This window comes from Equus quagga, chromosome 6, assembly GCF_021613505.1.
Source record: "Equus quagga isolate Etosha38 chromosome 6, UCLA_HA_Equagga_1.0, whole genome shotgun sequence".
Taxonomy (NCBI): domain Eukaryota; kingdom Metazoa; phylum Chordata; class Mammalia; order Perissodactyla; family Equidae; genus Equus; species Equus quagga.
This window is the reverse complement of record NC_060272.1, coordinates 16,924,195-16,945,560: the sequence shown is the minus strand read 5'-3', so window position 1 is coordinate 16,945,560 and position 21,366 is coordinate 16,924,195. Positions and strand designations below refer to the sequence as shown.

Genomic DNA, 21,366 nt, shown 5'->3' with positions numbered 1-21,366 from the left:
GGAAAGTGAGGATAAAATACTATTAGTTTTGAAAATGTTGAGCTTGAAGTGAAAAAGTTATATCTAAGTCAAGATATCCAATAGAGAATTGCACAGAGGGGAGAAAGAGGCTGAAAACATAAGATTCTGAAGTTTACAAGCAGGGAGTTGGAGCAGTCTACACCTATGTACTGAAAATTATTCCGTGGGCATTTTACTTACCTGATCTAGGTTTGAAAGGCTGTTTGGATCTTGACTGAGAGCCTGGTACTGGCCCCGGAGCCTGTCACCTGCTGCAATTCTCCTGAACTTCTTGAGATCCACTACATATAAGGCGCTGCAAAAAATGAATACTCCTTGATAGACTATGTCGTGCATGTATTCTACTTTCCCCCAGTGATTGTCCACAGTAATGGTATTAATTTTAAATATCCTTGAGTCTAATAATAATGAATCCTTTCATAAATTTGCTCCCAATGTCTAATGCTGTTTCCAAGGAGTTTGAAGTTGGATATAATACTGTTAGGACCCATATCCTCTTAGGGTCACCTCAGGTTTTCCCAAGATCTCATGAAACTCAAAGCCCTGCAAAACAATAACAGCTTGAAGACAGTATCTTTATTTTGTTATTCGCTCAACTCAGTTTAAACCTGCAGTAGTTAGGAGCATATCCTTGAGCCATCTTACTTGGGTTTAACTCTTGGCTCAGCTAAGTACTTAAGAGCATAAACGTGGGCAAGTTAGATAAATGCTGTATGCCTCAGTATCCACATCCATAAAATGGGGATAATAAGTGTATCTCAAAAGGTCATCACACAGATTTGATGAGTTAATACATATGTAAAGTCTTATAAGAGTGACTGGCACGTAATAAGCACTATATAATTGGTTGCCATTTTTGTATAATTTTTAAGAAAACTGAGCATAGGGATTCAATAAGTTATTTATTTACTAAAAGGTAAGAGTATGAATTTTCTTACCTGATATGATATTTCCTTCTTAAAAGATGTGATGCCCAGTATCCTGTTTTCCAGAAGCGATATCCATCCATTTCAGTGCGGCTATCACAGAACGGAGTATATCCATAAGGAGCTCCATCCAGATTGAAATCTCGAAGTTCTTTCAGGTCATGTCTCACGATCTAAATTAAAATAGTTTCTCTGATGAAAACTATAAAATAATATGAGCCCTTTTGTTGCAAATCTCAAATCATCATTACCTTATTATAGAAACAGAGAGAACTGCATTTTCCTCACAGTTCTTTTGTGCAGTATAAGTCTAAGTTTCTATTTTTTTCTCTTGTCCTTACAGATTAAAAGAAACCTAAAATTTATATACCTAGTCTACACGACAGTGGTCTTACTCATTAAGAAGAATAGTTTGTTACATCATTTTTAACCACGATAGTTTAAATAAAATGTATTTTGGGAAGGAATTAAATATCACGTAAGTGCATAGCTTTTAGTTTCTCAAGGTATGGATTAATAATTCAAAATTATTTTTATTATAAATCTCCATTATTGTATATTGGCAAATATTAGTTTGAAACATAAAGAAAAATCTCCTGATTATCCTCAATGGCTTTAATGAAATAATGTTAGTATGTTTCATTTTTAATAGACTCTAGTCTGCTGGAAAAATATTCCTGTAAATGTGGGGGAAGGTAGGAGAAATAAATTTTACGTTAGATGGCATATACAGAAATGCTTACTTCATCACCTACGCTTGCCTGTTTTCTTAGTTTTTAATTATAATAATTCATATTTATCCATTTGGAAAATAAAAAAATAAAGTTTATAATAGAAGTAAATTCTAATATAGGAGTTAAAAATATACTTTTTGTCCTAAATATAAACAATAACTTGTGCATTAATATTTACATATTACTGTTCTTAGAAATTCTGTGTATTTTTCAAATATTTTTTCCCATCAATGATTACAAAGGCATGAAAGGAGAGAAGGTGAAAAGTCATAATAATTTTTGGATAGATAAATTTTGAAAGCTGAGTACCATAATGATTTTTTTGGCCAAACTTGGGACATTTTCTTTTCCTCAAGTGGTAGAATGATGAGGACTTGGTTTTTGGCTAAGTGTCAAAGAATGCTGTTGAAGTGGAAAAAGAAGAGGAGAGTCATGTGTAACTGCTAACTTTTCCAGCAAGAAGATTGAGCTTATTTTAAACAAACATCAGCTCACATTCATAGGAACTCATATAACTACTTATATTATGACTAATGTAAGCATTTGTTTTACTTTTAATGACCAAAACTAAAAAAAAAAAAAAACTACTACTTCAGAGAGAAAACAGCCATGTCCTAAATAATAAATGGTACTTTTTGCAATACCTTTGATTTCTCCCTGGAATTCTGGTGGTATTTTTTTTTTTTTGCTGAGGAAGATTTGCCCTGAGCTAACATCCATTGCCAATCTTCCTCTTTTTGCTTGAGGAAGATTTGCCCTGAGTTAACATCTGTGTCAATATTCCTCTATTTTGTATGTGGGTTGCTGCTGCAGCATGGCCATCAATAAGTGGTGTAGGTCTGTGCCTGGGAACTGAACCTGAGTCTCCAAAGTGGAGTGCACTGAAATCAATCACTAGGCACAGGGCTGGCCCCTGACAGTTTTTTTTTTTAAGAGATACTTTGCTTATATATTATAAGTATGTCTTGTACATTTGCATAGAATGGCAACAAAGATAATAATAAACACCAGCAACATAAACTGAGTCCCTACACTCAGGTAGAAGTATAGAAGAAAGTTTAAGTACTAAAAACAACAGTTAATCTTATTACCTGGTCAGCATCAACAAAAATGATTTTGTCCACTGCTAGAGGAAAAAGGACATCAAGGAAAAGAATTTTGTAACCCCAAATAATCCTTTGCTTTTCAGTCTGCTGATGAAGCCAACGGGGCCACTTATATTGGACTAGTTCATACTGGAATCCATATTTCTCAGCCATGTGGGGAATTACCTCCTAAAAACAAACACATACACATAAATCAAAGAATATGTTCAAGAAGAGAAAGGAGTTTTTATTTTAGAGAAAAAATTAACACTTTAAAAGGTAGAGGTTACTATAAATTGTTACAAACTAATTGGTAAAATGTGTACTTCTACAACTTATACCTATTGGTGAGAAATATAAAAATTAAGAATATATAAAACTATATAACTTAATGACATTAAAAAACAGGTACACTAGATTAACTAGCAAGCTTATTAACTACAATAAATGTTCCCCTACTTTTACAACTAAAGTTTGACTTGAGAAAACCTGACTACAGAAGGAAAAGCCCTTGGATCTTGGAGCACCTATGCATCAAACAGTTTATGTATTTGCTGACACGTTGGTTAGTCAGAGAGACACAAAGATAAAAAGGGTGTACAAAAAACACAAAATGAGGGGCCAGCTCAGTGGCGTAGTGGTTAAGCTCATGCACTCTGCTTTAGCAGCCTGGGGTTTGCAGGTTCGGATCCCAGGTGCAAAGCTACACACTGCTCATCAAGCCATGCTGTGGCGGCATCCCACATACAAAACACAGGAAGACTGGCACAGATGTTAGCTCAGGGCCAATCTCCCTCACCAAAACCACCCCCACAAAAAACACAAAATGAGTTACAAACTGATAAATTAGATTCTATACATGAGTTTCATGTTAGATATTTATGACTATTTAATTCAAGGATTGAAAATACAAGGTAGTTATCGTGGTCTGAATATGTGATATTTGATTCAGTGTCTTATAGGCTTAGAGTATCTTATTCTGTTTAAACTAGAGTAGTTAATGAAATACACTGTTGGCAGGGACTGCAATTTTACACAGTATGGCCAGGAAAGGATTATTCCCTAAGTAGGTTTAATTCCACAAAGATTTGAAGGAAGAGAGGAGGTATGTTTTTGTTTTGTTTTGTTTTGAGGAAGATTAGCCCTGAGCTAACATCTGCTACCAACCCTCCTCTTCTTGCTGAGGAAGACTGGCCCTGAGCTAACATCCGTGCTCATCTTCCTTTACTTTATATGTGAGATGCCTACCACAGCATGGCTTGCCAAGCAGTGCCATGTCAGCACTGGGGATCCAAACTGGTGAACCCCGGGCCGCCAAAGCAGAACATGCGCACTTAACCGCTGCGCCACCTGGCCGGCTCCAGGAGGCATGTTTTTTAACACTGGAGGGAAGGGATCTAGGGTACCAGGAATTTCTGTTCTGTATACGGTTGCTGGTTACACAGGTGTTTTAAGTTTATACAAATGCACTGAAGCTGCACACTTATGATTTGTATATACCATACTTCACTGAAAAGTTTTTAAAAGACAAACGTTTTGAGAGAAAGAAATACATTACAAAAATAAGGGAACTACTATTTCAGATACGGTATTACTTTTGGCCATGTAGTGGGGCAAGACTTTTATTCAGACATAGCAGTATATTTCTAGTGAATAATGCCATTTCCTGCTAAGAGAATCTTTAAGATTTTATTATCTCGGTTTATGTAGAGTTAAATCCCCCTATTCAGTGTTTGCCTAGGAGGATAACATGTTAAAAAACTAGTTTGTTAAAACTAGTTTGTTACTAAATACAGACTAATTCTTGTCTGCATTTATGGGTTCTTTTTAGTTTTTTGTCCACTGCCAGACGAGCTCAGGAGGCGGCACTCTTGGTGGTGAGGGCAGAGGAGCTGTTACATAAGGGTTAAGCTCCTGGGCTTTGAGGTCAGAATGCTTGGGTTCAGATCTCAGCTATGTTCCCAATTAGCTGTTTGATCTCAGGCCTGTGCTATAAAGGACAAATCTTGCTCAAAGAAGGGTTGAGCCCTTTGCCCCAGGCTCCTGGGAGTAACCCCTATCCTCGGACTGTCCTGCCTGGTAAGACTGATTTTATTTACCTGGGGACCTTGGGTCACATCAGACAGCCTAGGCTAACAAGGTGACATATGGTGGGGACCTTGGGCTACAAGGTATCAGTTCATCCTCCAGGGGCCAGAGGCTCAGGTCAGCCACAGTGGCTGTCACATGGGTCTCCGCAGCTACCCTCCAATTAAAGCTCTGGATACTCAAGTTTGAGCGAGCTTCCTAGGTGTCAATACTCCATGTGTATGATCACACATTTCTGATAGGAGAAATAAGCTCTGTCTGCATGACTCCACTGGGAGAGGACAACTGGAAGCTCTGAGTCTGGTCTCCCTTGGACCTTGCTCTATGTGTCTCCTTGCTTTGCTGATTTTAATCTGCAGCCTTTTGCTGTAAGAAGCTATAACTGTGAGTATAATTGCTTTTCTGAGTTCTGTGAGTCCTTCTAGTGGGTTACTGCACCTAAGGGTGGTCTTGGATACCTCCCAACTGTGCAGGCCAGTTATGTAATTTCTGAGTCTTGGTTTTCTGGGAATAAGACTTTATGAAGAGCAACAGAATAATGTAGATAAAGTACTTAGCAATGCGCCTGACAATATTAAGGAGTAAAAGCATGCATGCCTATTTTTATTTCTTCTTTTACCACCGGTTTTGGTCTAGAAATAGAAGACTCCTTTAAACTGGCTGAATAAGATCCTAATTTTCATAGATCAGCCTAACTTGTAGTAAGAATAGGAAGAAACCAGGTACACTTTGCAGCAGGAGTGTGGGGCTGAGTAAAGGGTAATCCAACAGGCCATCTGAAAACTTCTCAACACAAAAAGCCTCAGACTTCCAAATATAGTGCCCTAACTGCCACAGCAATCTATGCGCTGCACAGAGATAAAACAGCCTATTGTTCTCGGTGCCATCAAACTATTTTCTATGGCAGTTTTCATCCTTTCTGCATACCACTCTCCTAGCCTATCTTTGTCAAAATATAACAGAATTCAAATCTTTTTATTGACAAACTGTACATATTTCTCATTGCCAAGTTTTATTTAATTATATTCATTATCATGAAAAACCACTAATCCTTTTGATTTTGAGTTTACTTAAAAATAAACCACCTCCTGTCCTTTTAAACAATTCTTTAAATGAAAACAGCAGAGAATTTTTCTTAAGCTAGATAAAAAATACTGAATACCAAAGTTTTAAAACTGACTAAAAATAATAATTTGAGTAAATATACATTTCAAAAGACTCATTCTGAAAAGAGAGATGTTATATGAACCTACAATGATATAAAGAATTTACTATTCAAATTTTAACCATTCTATAACAAAAAGGTTAATATACTTACTTTAAATGTTGGTGAGAGATAATTTTTCAGAAACCAGAATTTCACTGGTGTTTTGGTGTTACGTAAAACAGAAAGCATCATAATTCTGTATAAAAAAACATTAAACACAAACAACATTAATAGTAGTTCATCCTACTTTTCTTAAGACTTTTAAATATTTAAAGGCAATACTTAGAAGTTTTTCACTATGAATTATGGAGAAACAGATTGAAGTACTTTCAAATGTCATGGCTGCTCCTCAAGCATGTAACGTATCAGTATATATATACAGACACACACACACATACACCTGACAGACTAAATTGATTGCTTTTGTTTGTTTCAGCTGACAAAGAAAGCAGCTAGTCTGAAATAGTCCTGCTTAGCTGAACTACAGTCTAATCTCGGCTCTCTTATGGTGTAATTAATATCAGGTGTGCAAAACTTGAAGCCTGACAAGTTGACAGGTCACTTGTTTTGCTATCACAGCCCTCTCACTGGAGAAGATACAGACGTTCCATCTTAAAATATCAACACATTCAAACAGTTTTGAGGCATTCTTTAGGATCCTTCTATCTAAACAGTTAAAAAATAGCCCATTATAGTTTGTAAATATGATTTCTTCCACACAAACCCCCTCCTCCTTTTTATGAAACAGGTATTTCTTCACTGGAAAAGGAAAATTTACTACATATACTTTTTCTCACACATTATCTTGTTACAAAATATGTTCATTTTATAGCCTTCAAGAACACTGATATTCTGTATCAAACTCAAGAAATTTCACTGTATTTAAAAAACATATTTTCCCCATAATTGTAGGTAAAAAAAAAAAAGAAAGAAAAAAGCAAGGTGCAGAGCAGTATAATCTTTGTTACTATTTGGGTAAAAAGGAGTTAAATATATATACATAAATAAATATATATATATATATATTTGCTTGTCTACAGATATCTTTGGCAGGAAATGAAAGTAATAATATTAGTTTCCTGTGGGAAAGGGAACTGGGTATCAAGAAAACAGAGGTGGGAGATGTTTTCACTACACCTTATTCTTTTGAACTTCTGAAATTCTTTTTGAACCATGTAAATGTATTACTTTTCAAAACATTAGATCAAAAATATACCTACCTTAAAAAGCGTTCATATAAATGGCCAGAAGCAACTGAAAAAATGTTTAGAACGTCTGTTTCCTTTTTGTCTTTTTCTTTATGCAAGCTTCTTGTGAAACTTGGAATAAAAAAGTAGTGATTGACAGTTTCTTAATACACATCTGCAAACTTTATATAAATACTAAATTTGATTAGCAATAAAAATAGGAATGCCTTTCAAATTGAAGAATTATTACACTATAAACAAGTTCTTATCCTAACAATTGTGAATTATTAATATTAAAACATATGACAAATCACAAAGTTTTATGATTTTTAAAAAATTTATAACATAGAATGCAATTATATTGTCTCTGGGTTAATGAGGTACTATCTTTGAATCTCTGTGAGTTACACGAGTTGTTTTGAGAACAAAAAATGAGTTATGGCATGCCATGGCCACATCTAATGTACCGAAACTTTATTGAACAGGCCAATAACGAGGGGAGAAACAGAAGGCACAAGTGTGTAATATAGCACAGCAAGAATTTTCATACATGGTAAGAGGGTAGGTCCTTGAGCGCTGCCCATGTGGCTCCCCCAGAATAAAATGTCCTAAAGGCAGCTATAATTTAGAGCTGGAAACCTCTGCACCTTGGGTGCCCCTCCTTGAGGAACAAGGGGCATTAGGGAGCTATGCCCATTCACTGGTCTACGTCCCGATCACTTCATCTGGGACCAGCTGTTGTCTTCAACACTATTTAGACCCATACCAGCTTTTTTTTGATATGCCCTGTCTCCTATATAAAAGTAACTGAACCTTTTATTTGGGCTGTTCATAGTATATAATTTTTTCTTTTTCCAATTTAAAAATTTCATTTAATTAAAAATCTCATTTTTATATGCAATGGTACTTAGAGTGACTAAAATTTGGAAAACTAAACAGTTTATAATCATTGTGGAATATATTTTGCCAAATAGGAACTGTTATGACAGAATCATTTTTCAAATCTTTTCTTATTATAATCAGCAAATAAAAAGACACATACAATTGATTCAGTGGGGGGGGAATCACTCTAAGTCAGGATTAAAAGTAAGACAAAAGTGAAAGCAGTATAATATACACAATACTGGAGAAGTTACCATCCCCAAAACTTACCTTCTTTCTAACTCTTAGTGCTATTTTGGTTTTGGTGTCCTTTTTGTACATAGCAAGCGGCTATGCCGTAGTTTAACAGTTACCTTCATTCATTCTTGCTTCTGCCTTTTGATTTTAATGAAAGGTCATGGACAGACACTCTCTAACATGTCCAGATTCTGTTTCATCATCCCCTCTCAAACACAGCTACCTTCCAAATCATTTCAAAGTGAGTGAGCTTGGGCCTTTCTCTATCAGCAACTAGCTCGATACACATTCTGACACAGTAACATGATTCTTCTTATCAAACAAAGAGTCAACTATAGAAAAACAGGCCTAAACTGGGCGAAATCCAAAATGATGGGAGTGCTGATTGGTCTAACAAAATCTGCTTAGGCTGTTAAACTTATTTGGCCTAAAGTTTCTATTTCTTACCCCTGATAAAAATGATCAATGGTTCTTCAACATAATTCAAATTAAGTTCAAATCTCTAAAATAGACTTTCAAAGTTCTCTATGATGTGGAATACAGCAGGCAGCTTTTATTTTCGCCTAACATCCTTTACACTTCTAGTAACAATAACCTAGTATTTTGGCCAGCTTTGGGGGAGGGTGGGGATGGGGGTGGGGAGGTGTGACCATTCCTCCTCCAATTTCATTCTACGAGGTTTAGGTGGGACAGGCCATCTCGCTGGCTCCATAGGTAAGTATATGACCCAAGCTTGGTCAATCAGAATCACAGCGGTAAGTTCAGTTTGGGACACATGCTACAGCTGGACCACTAAGTCAACTTTAGAACTTCTGTTGGTACTATTTGGAAAGAAACAATCTCTTCCCACTGGAGATGGCAAACCTTCCCTCAGAAACGTTTATCTGAAAATGAAGGAGAGGTACAGATAACTGACCTAAGAGATAGAGAAAGTTTCTAGATCCCATCATCTGAATGCCCAAAGAGTCATCATGGACTCTTTAGATATGTGAGCCAATATATTCCTTTTTTGATTAACTAATATAGGTCCCAATCTAACTTATAGATCATTATAGTCAATGTCCCAGCTAACCTGGGCTACTTTCTGTTCCTTGAGGAACATACCCAATCTTTTTGACTTCACGTAACCAAGTACCTTCATTTTATCTTCAACTTTTGAAATACTGTCCATCGTTTAGAACACATCCTAGCCACACACTTCTCCAAGGAGTCTTTTCTGAGGTTCCTCCTAACTGGATATAGCCTTTTTCTCCCTTGGTTTTTAGAGCACTTTATTTTCAACTGTCTTACAGCTCCAGTTTCCTGTCTTGTATTATTAACATTTATTCATGTATCTCATCCTTCCTAGAGGAGAGGATCTATGCCTCACTTAAATGTTCACCTTCGGCAGGGCTTCCACATACTAGACTCCTGATAGATCTACAGTTATGTGTTAAAATATCGATTTGTAATTACCTTTTAATGGAATCCCACATTCCTTTTTTTTCATCTTTATCAGTAAGGACATTTTCCTTAATTTTGTCTGGCTTTTTTTGCACCTAGATAGCATGGTAAAGAAAAATTTTAGAATTCTGCAGCTTTACATAATATCCTGCATGGTTAGACAGTGAAACACATCAGGCAAGGTGACCCTTGTAAATTTAAGGTAGTTGCAGTAAATGAAGCCAGGGAAGATCTTAGTACAACAGTATGGAACAATCTGGTTCCAACTATCAGTTCAACTTCTTGTGTTTAGTTCTTTTGGTAGTTACCTCCATACTGCTAAATAATGTGTTCATACTTGTATTTACTGATTTATCAACTTTAGACGTTATCTACTAGTAAATCTGGATTCACAGAGTTTAGACATTATTTATTCTTTGTGATGACAGATGATTAGCTCACTTACACCACCATTTCCTTCCCCTTTTGGTCTGGAAATTTTGGTAGTAACATCTTTATCATTAGCTCTCCCACTGAGTATTTTCCTAACTTAAATAATATTTAAATCTCTATTTTTTATTCTAACAACTTCAACAGTTCCTCTTGCGTCCTCTGTTTATAAGACAAGCACACTAATATCTCTACCTTTTCCCTCCACCTCCCAACTTACATCAGCTAAACCCTTATTTTAGCACTATATACATATTTATATTTATTTCGGTAAATACATGTTTTACATTTTGCTATGTTTCTTCTACAACTTGAAAATCAGTAAAAAGTGCTTACTGTGACAACGTAAATACTCTTCACTAAAAAGTCTGAAGGCTACTACAATTGTATTTCCTCTGTACAGTTACAATGACGTGTCCACTGTGCCCCTCACAGAAGACTGGCTAGTTCAAATGGATTCTGCTGTCTTACTTTCCACCAATACGGAAGTGCTTTTTCTTGAAATTTTATTGTATTTATTTTTTCTTGTGGTGAGATATATTTCTTCCAGTATATTTCTGATGTTACTTAATTGTCTAGAGTTCCTGTTTTCTTGAAGACATTTTTCTTGGAGCTTAACAATTAACAGCCAGTTTCTTTCTAGGCCTTCTTTGTATGGGTTTTCAGATTAACTTCACCATTTCTTGAACTACCTATCTTCTTGTTTCTTGGTCTTCACCTTCATTGTGCTGGCAAACACCTTCAAGAAGGGGTGTGAAAAATAATTTTTCTAAATCTTGACACTTCAGAATATAACTTTTGCCTTCACATTTGGTTAAGAATTTGGCTAAAGAGTCCTAGGTTCAAAATAATTTTCCTCAAAACATTAAAGGGTTTGTTTCACTGTTAACATCCATTTTGAAAATGAAAAGTCTGATGCCAGCATTAGTGTCACTGTATTGCAGTGACCTGCCTATTCTCCTTGCAGTTATTAAGATCTTATGTGGGCCATTTTTCACTCATCCTAATCTGTGGATCCTTTTGACATGAACATTTTTCTCTCTCTTTATCTGTGGAATACTCCCCCTCTTCCATTTTCTCTGTTTCTTCCTCCTGGAATTCTGATTAGTGGGGTACCAAAGTTCATGAACTGATCGCCTGTTTTGCTTATCTTTTCTCCTCCCTTTTCTCTGTCTTTTTGTGTAATTCTGAGAGACAGATTGTGAAGAGAGAAAACAGCATTACTAAAAAACAACAGAAGGACCTAAGCAGTAAGGCTGTAGAATATTTGATTCAAACAGGGCATGATTACTACCCTTAAAGATTTGATGGGTGAAAGACAGACCTGCTCTATCCTACAGATCAACAGGTCAAATTAGAACCAATACATAAAGTGCAAAAATTCATCTCAAGAAAACTTAATTTTTCAATGGCCAAAATTGCTTAAAGATGGAACTGCTGTCACCCTCATCCCTGGCAGAAATAGTTTTTCTCTCCTGTTTGTAGCACAGGATAAAACTAGCTTGAATGCTGGTCCTAAAGGCTAGAGCTAATTTAGTACCTTCAGCAGCTGGTCTGGGTTTTGTGGGGTTTTTCATCTGGAATGACCAGAAGGAAACGTATTCAAGGAGAATGTAAGTTATTATTGAGAAAGGAACCCAAGGTCAATATAGGAGAGAAAGTACCAAAGATGAGTGTGAGCAACATGTACAACTGATCACAAGATAAAGAGCAGAGGTATTAGGAAGAGGTTATGATGTGGGATGCAAGGTATAACTTGGTGATACAGCTTAGGATCTAGGCAATACATAGGTGAGAGCTTTGGTAACCTATTGTTAGTGGATCTTAGAGATCCCAACCATAAGAGTATTTCCTAGTTATCTTTCGATATTAATTTCTCCTCTACTGCATAGTAGATAGAGAACATACTCTGTATTCATTCTTCTGAAATTTGTTGAAACTTGCTTTTCAACTGAATGTAAAGCTTATTTTATCAATATTTTCTGTGTGTTTGAAAGATTATTTGGTATTATTGGGTGTGGAGTTCTATGTGTCTGTTAGCTGATTTATAATCACACTGTTCAAGTCTTCTATACCTCGACTGATTTATTGGTCTGCTTGTTCTATTAAGTAGTGAGAGATGTGTGTTAAAAATATCCCAATATGGTAGACAATTGTCAATTTCTCTTTTTAACTCTATTTCTGCCTTATATATATATAAAAAATGATCTTCTTTTAGTAATGTTGTCTTAATGTCTAATATCTCTGATATTAGTATAGCTATACAAACTTTGTTTCTGTTAGTATTGGCCTACTATACTTTTTCCATGCTTGTGTTTTATTTCCATCCTCACCCTGAAGCTGTATTCTTATGCATTAGGTATGTTTTCTGCAAACCACATATAGTTGGGATTTTTTAAAAATCCAGCATAACAATCTTTGTCTTGTAAAGATTGGAACATTTAGTCCATTTACATTTAATGTAATTGGGTTAAATTCTAATTTACTGTTTTGTGCTTCCATGTCCCATATGGTCTACTGTATTTCTTCTCCTTTCTTAGTCTCTTTTTATTGATAAATTTACTTCATTCCATTTTTTCTCTTTACTATGACAATATGTCTTGTTTCTATACTTTCAGTTGATATCTTAGAAATTAAAAATTCATATTTGTGGGGGCTGGCGCCTTGGCCGAGTGGTTAAGTTCGTGCGCTCCATTGTAGGCGGCCCAGCGTTTCGTTGGTTTGAATCCTGGGCGCGGACTTGGCACTGCTCATCAAACCACGCTGAGGCAGCGTCCCACATGCCACAACTAGAAGGACCCACAACGAAGAATATACAATTATGTACCGGGGGGCTTTGGGGAGAAAAAGGAAAAAAATAAAATCTTTAAAAAAAAAATTCATATTTGCCCTAAAGTCTAAAGTAATCACTACCCTTGCCCTTGTCAATATAAGAACTTTATGTGTAATTGCAAACAACCGTATTTATCTTATCACTTAAATGCTATTGTTATATTTTTCAATTCTATATATTTTAAAAATTCTCATAAGACATTACTTTTGTTTTATATACTCACTGTTCATAGATTCATCCACATATTTACCCTTTTCTTTTCATTTCATTCTTTTTTCAAACTCAGACTTTCCATCTGAGATAATTTTTTTTCTGCCTTAAGTAAATCTTTTAGAATTTCCTTTAGTGTGAGTGTGCTGTGGCAAATTCAATTTTTTAATTTATCGGAAAATACCCTGTTTTATGTTTCCTCTTGAAACATATCTTTTTCAGGGTAAATTATTCTAGGTTGGCATTCCTTTTCTCACTTAGTGCTTTTAAATATCATTCCAGCATCTTCCAGCTTTCATTGTTACTGCTGAAAAACCAACTGTCCGACTAACTATAGCTCTTTGCAGGTATTTTTTTCTTTTTTCCTCTGTTTACTCCTAAGATTTCTCTTTGTCTTCGGTTTTCTGAACTTTTATCAGTAAGAGTCTAGGTGTGGATTTACTTTTAATTATCTTGCTTGGGAATCACTGGAATTCTTGAATATGCAAATTGATATTTTTCAGCAATTCATGAAAATTCTCAGCCACTGTTGCTTCAAATATTACCTGTACCTCGTTGTTTCTTTCAGCATCTTCTGAAACTCCATTTAAACTGATTTTATTTATTCAAAACCAGAAAGCACTTTACAAAGCTATCTATCTTACTATATTATCCTTATAACAGACATATAAGGGAGGTTCTACTGTTAAGTGCATTTGATAGATGAAACAAATAAGACAGAAAGGCGTTAAGTAATCTGTTGAAGGTCACATATCTAGTGAGTGGTGGAGCCAGGGTTAAATGCAATCCTTGCATCTTAGATTTTTTCACTGTATTCTCCCTGCCTTTTATGCTCTCTGCCATATTTTCCTCTTTTGTTTTTAACATCCCTGTTGCATTCGGGCTACTTTTTCTGGTCTATCCTCCGACTCACTAATTCCTCTCTTCAGGCATGTTAAAGTCATCCAGTGAATTCTTAATTTTGGTTATTGTATTGCTCAGTCTTAGAGGTTCTACTTTAAAAAAACATTGGATATGTGTTTTTTACAGTTTCCTGTTCCCTTCAATTGTCTTTAAGCTTGTCTTTTATTCCTTTAAACAATGTAAGCATAGTTTCTTCAGAGTCTGTGTCAATACTACTAATATATGTAGTGTTTGTGTATCTGCTTTCTGTTGTTTGTTGTTTCTGCCAGTTTTCTTTGTGTATGTGGATATAGTAATCTTATTCCAGAGATATATGGATGTTTTTGCCAGGTGCACGTGCAACCTTATCAATCTGGAACTATTTTAAGTGCAAAATTAAGGCTCAGGGTTCCCTAGACTACTTAAGGTGATAAAAATTTGGGCTAAAAGACAGTGTGGGATAATTTATTATGGTTCGCCCTTACCCTGAAGCTACAGCCAGCTTATTGTGGAGAAGGTCTTCTAACAGACTACCCACTTTATGTGGGTCCAGGGTTTAGTTTCTGTCCCCATCACCCTGCAAATTAAATCAAAATGATAATTCAAGTGGACCAGGACAGACAGATGTTCCCAGGGCAACGGTGGCTTTCTTGGGACAAGAGAAGCTTCTGTGCTTGCTTACTTCACTAGGTTCTTATTTTCCCTTTAATTTTCGTTTTGTATTTCCTTATTACCCTTATTGTTTATTATTGTGAGCTCCTCATTACTTTTAAGATTTTTAAAAAACATTTTACCTAACATTTTTACTAGTTTTAAGCAGGCAGGTTGGTCTGAAAGAACTAAATCTGCCATCACTAAAAATTCTTTTTCTCTATTTTTTTGGTTTCTGTGTTGTTTTTTGTAAAGAAAAGAAACATCACTTTTTCTTTTCAGGGCTAAATTTTCAACGTGTTCCTGATCTCATCTCTAGACAATCTGCAGTATTACCTGGCTACAGATAGAGTAGATACAGTAGACACATCATAACTTAAAAAAATAAAATTCCTTTTCTTCTATCGTTAAGCTGTTTTCTCTTCATGAACTTAATCCTCTTCTTCTTTTCATTGCCAGAGTTCCAATATGACATTTTAGGTAGTAAAATTAGTTGTAAAATAAAAATTAATTAAGGACAAAAATGATAATTCTTAATATTAAGAACAAAGCCTATAAAAAGCTTCTGCCTCACCCACTTGTACTTCCAGTATTTTGCTTTTGAAGCTGTTTAACACAACAATGACATCTCCTAGGTCTGGTTGAGAGTCAGTTCCTTCGTGCCTAAAAGTAGAAAAATATGTAAATGTCTATAAGCAATTTAAGAAAAGACATACAATTATGATGGTATAAATAGCAATAAACTCATTCTGCAGTAAACATAAGTATACTATCACTTGTGTATATATATCATACTTGCTGTTTTTATGGTCAAAAAGATATGCTGTAATACACTACCATTTTCAAAATTATCCAATCAATTTTAACTTAATACATATTAAAATTGTACAAAAGTAACTCATTAAATTCACTATTGCCTAACCACTCAGAAAGCCCAAATTATTGTTTATCTTTGCTGTTGCATACCAAGATTATCACAAAAGTGAAATCTTTCATATCTCTTTGATGTATTGCAATAATAATTAAAATACGGAACATTTTCTAGACGTCCAGATAAGTTGTCTATATATCATAAGCACAGGAATTCTACACTGTCCAACAAATTTTCAATATCCAATTTCAAATACCAAAATTTAAAGTGTATTGTTAAACTCTTAAGACTGAAAATTTATCTATCATGTCCATGTGGATCACTTGAATGTTTCTATTTTATACTATACATAAGGTATTTTATCGTCTAATTTTCAAAGTTCCCTAAGTCAAATACGACAGCTTTGATCAATAATTATTTTTTATACTACTCTCACTAGGTAGTAAGAAATGCCACTGCAAAAGACATTTACAATAAGATTGAATTTTGTCAAAGAGGGAAAGCAGACGTCAAATGAGTAGATGCTTTGAGTCCAGTCAGATTTATAACACCTGAATATTTTTCTAAAATGAAAATCTGGGGATTCTAGCACTCTGCTGCCTAACACATGCCCTGACTCCCTCTTACTTCCAATTCCCCAGCTGAGGTGGCTAAACCAAAGAAGAAGGCATAGACCCCCAATAATTATCATTAGAAAATAGAAAGGTTTCAACTTCTGTAGCAGAAATGTCAAATTTCTTAACTTTCAAGGGCTTCCAGTCCCAAACACTGCTCAAGGGCATCAGCAACTTCAGCCATCAAATCCATTGTCCACTGAGACCAAGGCAGAGCGGGTAGAGCCACACTGCAGCTAGACTCATACAACATCTAAAGCAGCCCCCTCTCTGATCCCAGCAGGTGTTAGAGGGAGTAGTGATGAAGACGTTCATTCTCTTTCAGGTACTATGTCAAGCACAGTATAGATGTTAGCTCATTTAATCCATATAACCGTCCTTGAGGAGGGTACAATTATTATCCTAGATCCAAACTGAGCCCATTCAGTCTGGCTCTTCACCACTGCACCAGTAGGCCTTTATAAGTAACAGCAACTTAAAAATCACTGGATATGCTAGGACAGTTGGCAGCTTAAAGGAGGAAAACAAGCTAAGCAGTCAGAAGACATGGACTACACTGGTAAGGAATTAATACAGGGAAAAAGGGGAGCATTCAAATAATTTATATTCCCATTGAGATTTGAGAAGATATCTCAGTAAAAGCCATTTACTTTAAAATGAAAAGATTCACTACGTTAGGAAGCAGTTTTTTTAAAAAAGACATTTTTCCTAGAATTCTAAATATCATTTAAATTTTTATAGAGGAAAAGTAAATCACACTGTCTCTCATTTCTTATCCAAGACACTTGATGGTAGAAGACAATGATGAAGGCTTGTTGCAAGAATTCTGAGGAAAATTATAATGCTACTGCTATTATCAATACTTATGAAAAGTAAGCAAAAAATTTTTCAGGCCTTTAGGAACAAGAGTACACCACTAACGTTTCTGAAAAAAAGTATTTGTAGAAATTTGGTGCGTATTACAATATGGCAGGCAACATCCATTCCACCTCTTAGCATATACTGCAGAAGTTAAAGAGCTAAAAACTCTTTTTTTTGTTCCTAGATTCTTTTGCAGCTATGGTTCTGGTTGATAATCAGATTCTGCTAAAGAGAGAGATAAATTTGCAAGTGATTTGGAATTTAGAAATGAGGTAGGGGTAACAGTGATGCTTGGATAGTTTCTTTTGGCAAGCAAAGTCATGGGGACACAGAGGCTTTTTTCTGATAATGGGAAAGGTACTGGCTCTTTCTGGTTGGTCAGTTCCTTGGCTTTGTTCTGTGAGCCATTCCTGGGGGCTAGCCCTCCTAGAGAGCTTGTTCCTCCAATCCTCACCACCACAGTCAAGAATCCATCTCCCTGTGTTAAATTCTTCGATATGAGAAGCCAGCCACTCAAACAAAAATGAATGTGAAAGATAAAAACACACATACAAAAACTATGATCAAAAGTGAATTTAGTCAAACTTACATTCAACTAATGGTAATGTGATGGTAAAGAACTAAAGAGAAGATTCTTTGGTAGGCGCAGTAAAAGGATGCTAGAACACTTAACTGAGGCATCACTAAGATAGCTTTCAGGGAAGAGACTGTGTGAGATGAAGCTGAAGAATGTCAGTGGAGAGAGATATTGCAAGGCTATGAGTCTCCACCACTACACCATCTGGGGCGAGGGGAGAAGAGTATTACCTTCTAATCCTAAACTCAGTAATGTAGATGCTTTAAAGGGAAAGCACTTTGCACTGTATCTTCTGAAGTTGGGAGACACGGAGGATCATGTCTGGCTCATATTTGGGAAAGTTAAAGTGGACCACAGACTGGGATACGATATTTGAGGACTGGCTTATTATTGCTTTAATCCAGGAGAGTACTAGTGCCATTGAGACTGGCCTGAACTCCTAGAGTTTTCCAGGCAAGTGATGCCTAAGTATTTCCCACGGATCAGATGTGGACCAGCAGGAGAGAGATTTGGTTTTGTTATTATCATGTAGCAGACACACCTCCTGCCAATATGGCAACCTGGAGATATGAGGAAACCTCAACAAAAACAGGCTGCAGACATAACACAGGATTCTCAGAGAATGAGGAAGTTGTCAGGCAAGCTGACTGGAGTAGAGATGCACCAACAGGGACCAGGGAATCAAAAGAGAGAGAGGTGCTACAATTGGAGCCTTCTGGGAGTCCATAGCAATGCTCCACCAAGAGTGAGCTTTAACCACTGCCAGGGCCAGAGACTGCAAGCCTGGCTTACAAAGGGGCCAGCTCAAGGAAGTGGGGAGAAAGTATGGAAAGCCTTGTTTGAAATCTCTCCTGCCTCCTTTCTAAAACATAAGAGAAGCAGTTTAGTCTCAAAGGTACCAAACTAAAATTATATACAATAGCAATTTGTCAATGTTTTTCTCAAGATTTCAAGTGAAAAGCCTAGCATATAATTTACCATATTGAAGGTGTATATGTGTGTGTGTGTATATAAGTATATATATATATATACAAAAGTATCCAATATTCTCCACAATTTAACTAGGAAAATCTGAGAAGAAGCATTTGCCTAATTTTAGTAGAACTACAAAGATTTTCTTTTATAGGAGATTAATTTTATTGACTATTTTTGTATTCAAGGTAAATGCCAGTCAACATTGAGTATGGGCAGATGATCCACAGTTAAAGATTACAAAAAGATGGAGAGACATAAAAAGTACACGTGAGGATTGTGCTTAATAAAAAAAAGGCAAATTTTAAAATATCAAATTACTTAGTCACGGTTTTCAAATCTGGACTTAGAACCTCATGTCAGTATTATTTTAGCTTAGCTTTTCAGCATACTTTAAGAATATCTTTCCTAAATATAAATTTAATGTCAATTAGAATTAAATCATAAATTGGGATAAACAGAATTTCCATTTTTGTCATATTTTATATTGACCTATTTTTCATTACTGATACTTCAATTTCAAACAAATTTTATTACAGAGTAGCATTATTTATGTTTTCTCCATTCTGGATATCTAGTGACATATTAATTACATTTGGAGTTAATTATGATTGACAGAAGTTTATGATTTTATTATTTATAAGTAATACAAACAAATTTGAAATTACTGCTATTACCAAAAGTTGTCTTATTGTGAATAAGAAAAATTAGCTTTCCATTACTAATGTTAGTGGTACTTAAAATATAATGATCATCAGGGGCTACTTTCTCCCTAAACCATTCATTTATAGACTATGTATGATAGCAAATAATGGTAAAGAAGATAAAATAAAACCTGATATATTAATGTATAGTTTTACATAATATATATTATACATATTATATATAAGACATATATTGCACACATATAATATACAGAATTGTAATTTGCAAAGAAGGAAGGAGTAAGTGGGGAGAAAGGGACATTTACTCAATATGTGAGACATAGCCCCTATGATGATTACCTCATTTAGTCCTCACCAAGATCCCACAAAGTAGATAGGATTATCCCCTCTTGTTATGAGGAAACAAAGACTCCAGGCGGTAAAGAAATGTATGCAAGGTCGATGAGATAGCTGGTGGCAGAGAGGGACTCAAATCATGGTTTATTTAATTCCAAAGGGGTTTCCCTTTGCAAAAAACACTGGAGAAACAGCAGTGGCACATTTAGGAACACTCAGCTCCAGGCAACACAGTTTGCACAAGATCAAAGAAGCTGAGGCAAAGCAGCATGAATCGTTCTTGAAACGATGGTTTTCATAAGAATAGTTAATAAAAGGTTAGTGTATTTGGCTTATTTTCTGTACCACCATAACACTCTTTTATAAGTACTTATAATGTATTAATAGTCACTCATTTTCTTAACTGCCTCTCCTACTGGAATGAGTTGTGGAAGGGCAGGAACTGTTTTGCTCACCTGTTTATCTCCCATATTTTCCTCTGCTTTCACCTGACCACCCACCTCCCATGCCCAAGCAATCAGTGATCTGATTTCTGTCACTATAGTTTGTATTACCTAGTGTTTTACAACTAACAAAAGGAATCATACAGTATGTACTTTCTCTCTTTTTTTTTTGCCTCACTTCTTTTACTAAGCATAATTATCCTGAGATTCATCTGTCTGAGATTCATTCATCGTCACTGTGTGCATCCACAGTTCATCCTTTCATAGTGCTGGATAGGATTCCATGGTATGGATACACCACATTTTGATCATTCCCTCACTTGTTAACATTTGGGTTGTTTCCAGGGCCCGACAATTACAAATAAAGCTTCTGTGAACATTAATGTACAAGTCTTTGTATGAACATATATTTTATCTTGGGTGAATACCTAGGAATGGAATGCCTGGATCATAAGGTAAGTGTGTATTTAAATACTACGGACCCGTCAAACTGTTCCAAAGTGGTTGTGCTATTCTATGTTCCCACCGGTAGTGTATGATAGTTCCTCTCACGTCACATCCTCACCAACACTTGGTGGTGTCAGTCTTTTTAATGTTAGATATTCTAAGAGATGTGTGGCAGAATCTCAATGTGATCGAAATGTGCATTTTCCTAATAACTAACAAAGTTGATCACCTTTTTTATGTACTTATTTGCCATCCATTTTTTCTTCTTAGGTGAAGTGTCTGTTCAAGTCTTTTGCAAATTTTTTATCAGGCTGTTTTCTCATTGTTGAGTTTTGATAGTTCTTCATATGCTCTACACATTTTACAAAGATTTTTCTCCCAGTCTGTAACTTGTCTTTTCGTTTTCTTTTATAGTCATTATATATTCTTTTAGTGTGAATAGTCACGTTTTGCAATAGAAATGACGTTTGTTTAATGAAATGCTTTCTCAGATCCTGCTCGATATGTCATAATATATGATGTATGTACTATATTAACTTTCTAAAATCTGAAAAATTCTAAACTCTGAAACACATATGGCCCTACAAATTTTAGAGGAGACATTTGCACCTCTAACCTCTCCTGGAATGTTCTGCCTGTGGTATGACTAGCAGTAAGTTCCTATAATTCTTCAAAACCGTCCTGAGGTACAATCTTATTTCTAACATCAACACACTTCCCCCATCCTCCTCCTCATCACAGAATTAAGCATTCCCAGCTTTGTCT

The 21,366-nt window shown here is 35.6% G+C and overlaps 1 protein-coding gene across 4 annotated transcripts in view; it reads right to left on the bottom strand.

Moving 5' to 3' along the window:
• Positions 1 to 21,366, bottom strand: part of UGGT2 (UDP-glucose glycoprotein glucosyltransferase 2) — a 184,460-nt gene that overhangs the window by 20,860 nt on the left and 142,234 nt on the right. For 3 of the 4 annotated variants that reach the window (XM_046664577.1, XM_046664578.1, XM_046664580.1), the window contains 7 exons: positions 15,394 to 15,478; positions 9,823 to 9,905; positions 7,282 to 7,380; positions 6,173 to 6,257; positions 2,773 to 2,955; positions 960 to 1,120; positions 202 to 316 (listed from right to left, as the gene is read on the bottom strand). In XM_046664577.1, the coding sequence (XP_046520533.1) occupies positions 202 to 316; positions 960 to 1,120; positions 2,773 to 2,955; positions 6,173 to 6,257; positions 7,282 to 7,380; positions 9,823 to 9,905; positions 15,394 to 15,478 (811 nt within the window). Of the gene's footprint in view, positions 1 to 201; positions 317 to 959; positions 1,121 to 1,990; positions 2,084 to 2,772; positions 2,956 to 6,172; positions 6,258 to 7,281; positions 7,381 to 9,822; positions 9,906 to 15,393; positions 15,479 to 21,366 lie in introns of those variants that run through there. The other variant, XM_046664579.1, reaches the window with a different exon arrangement.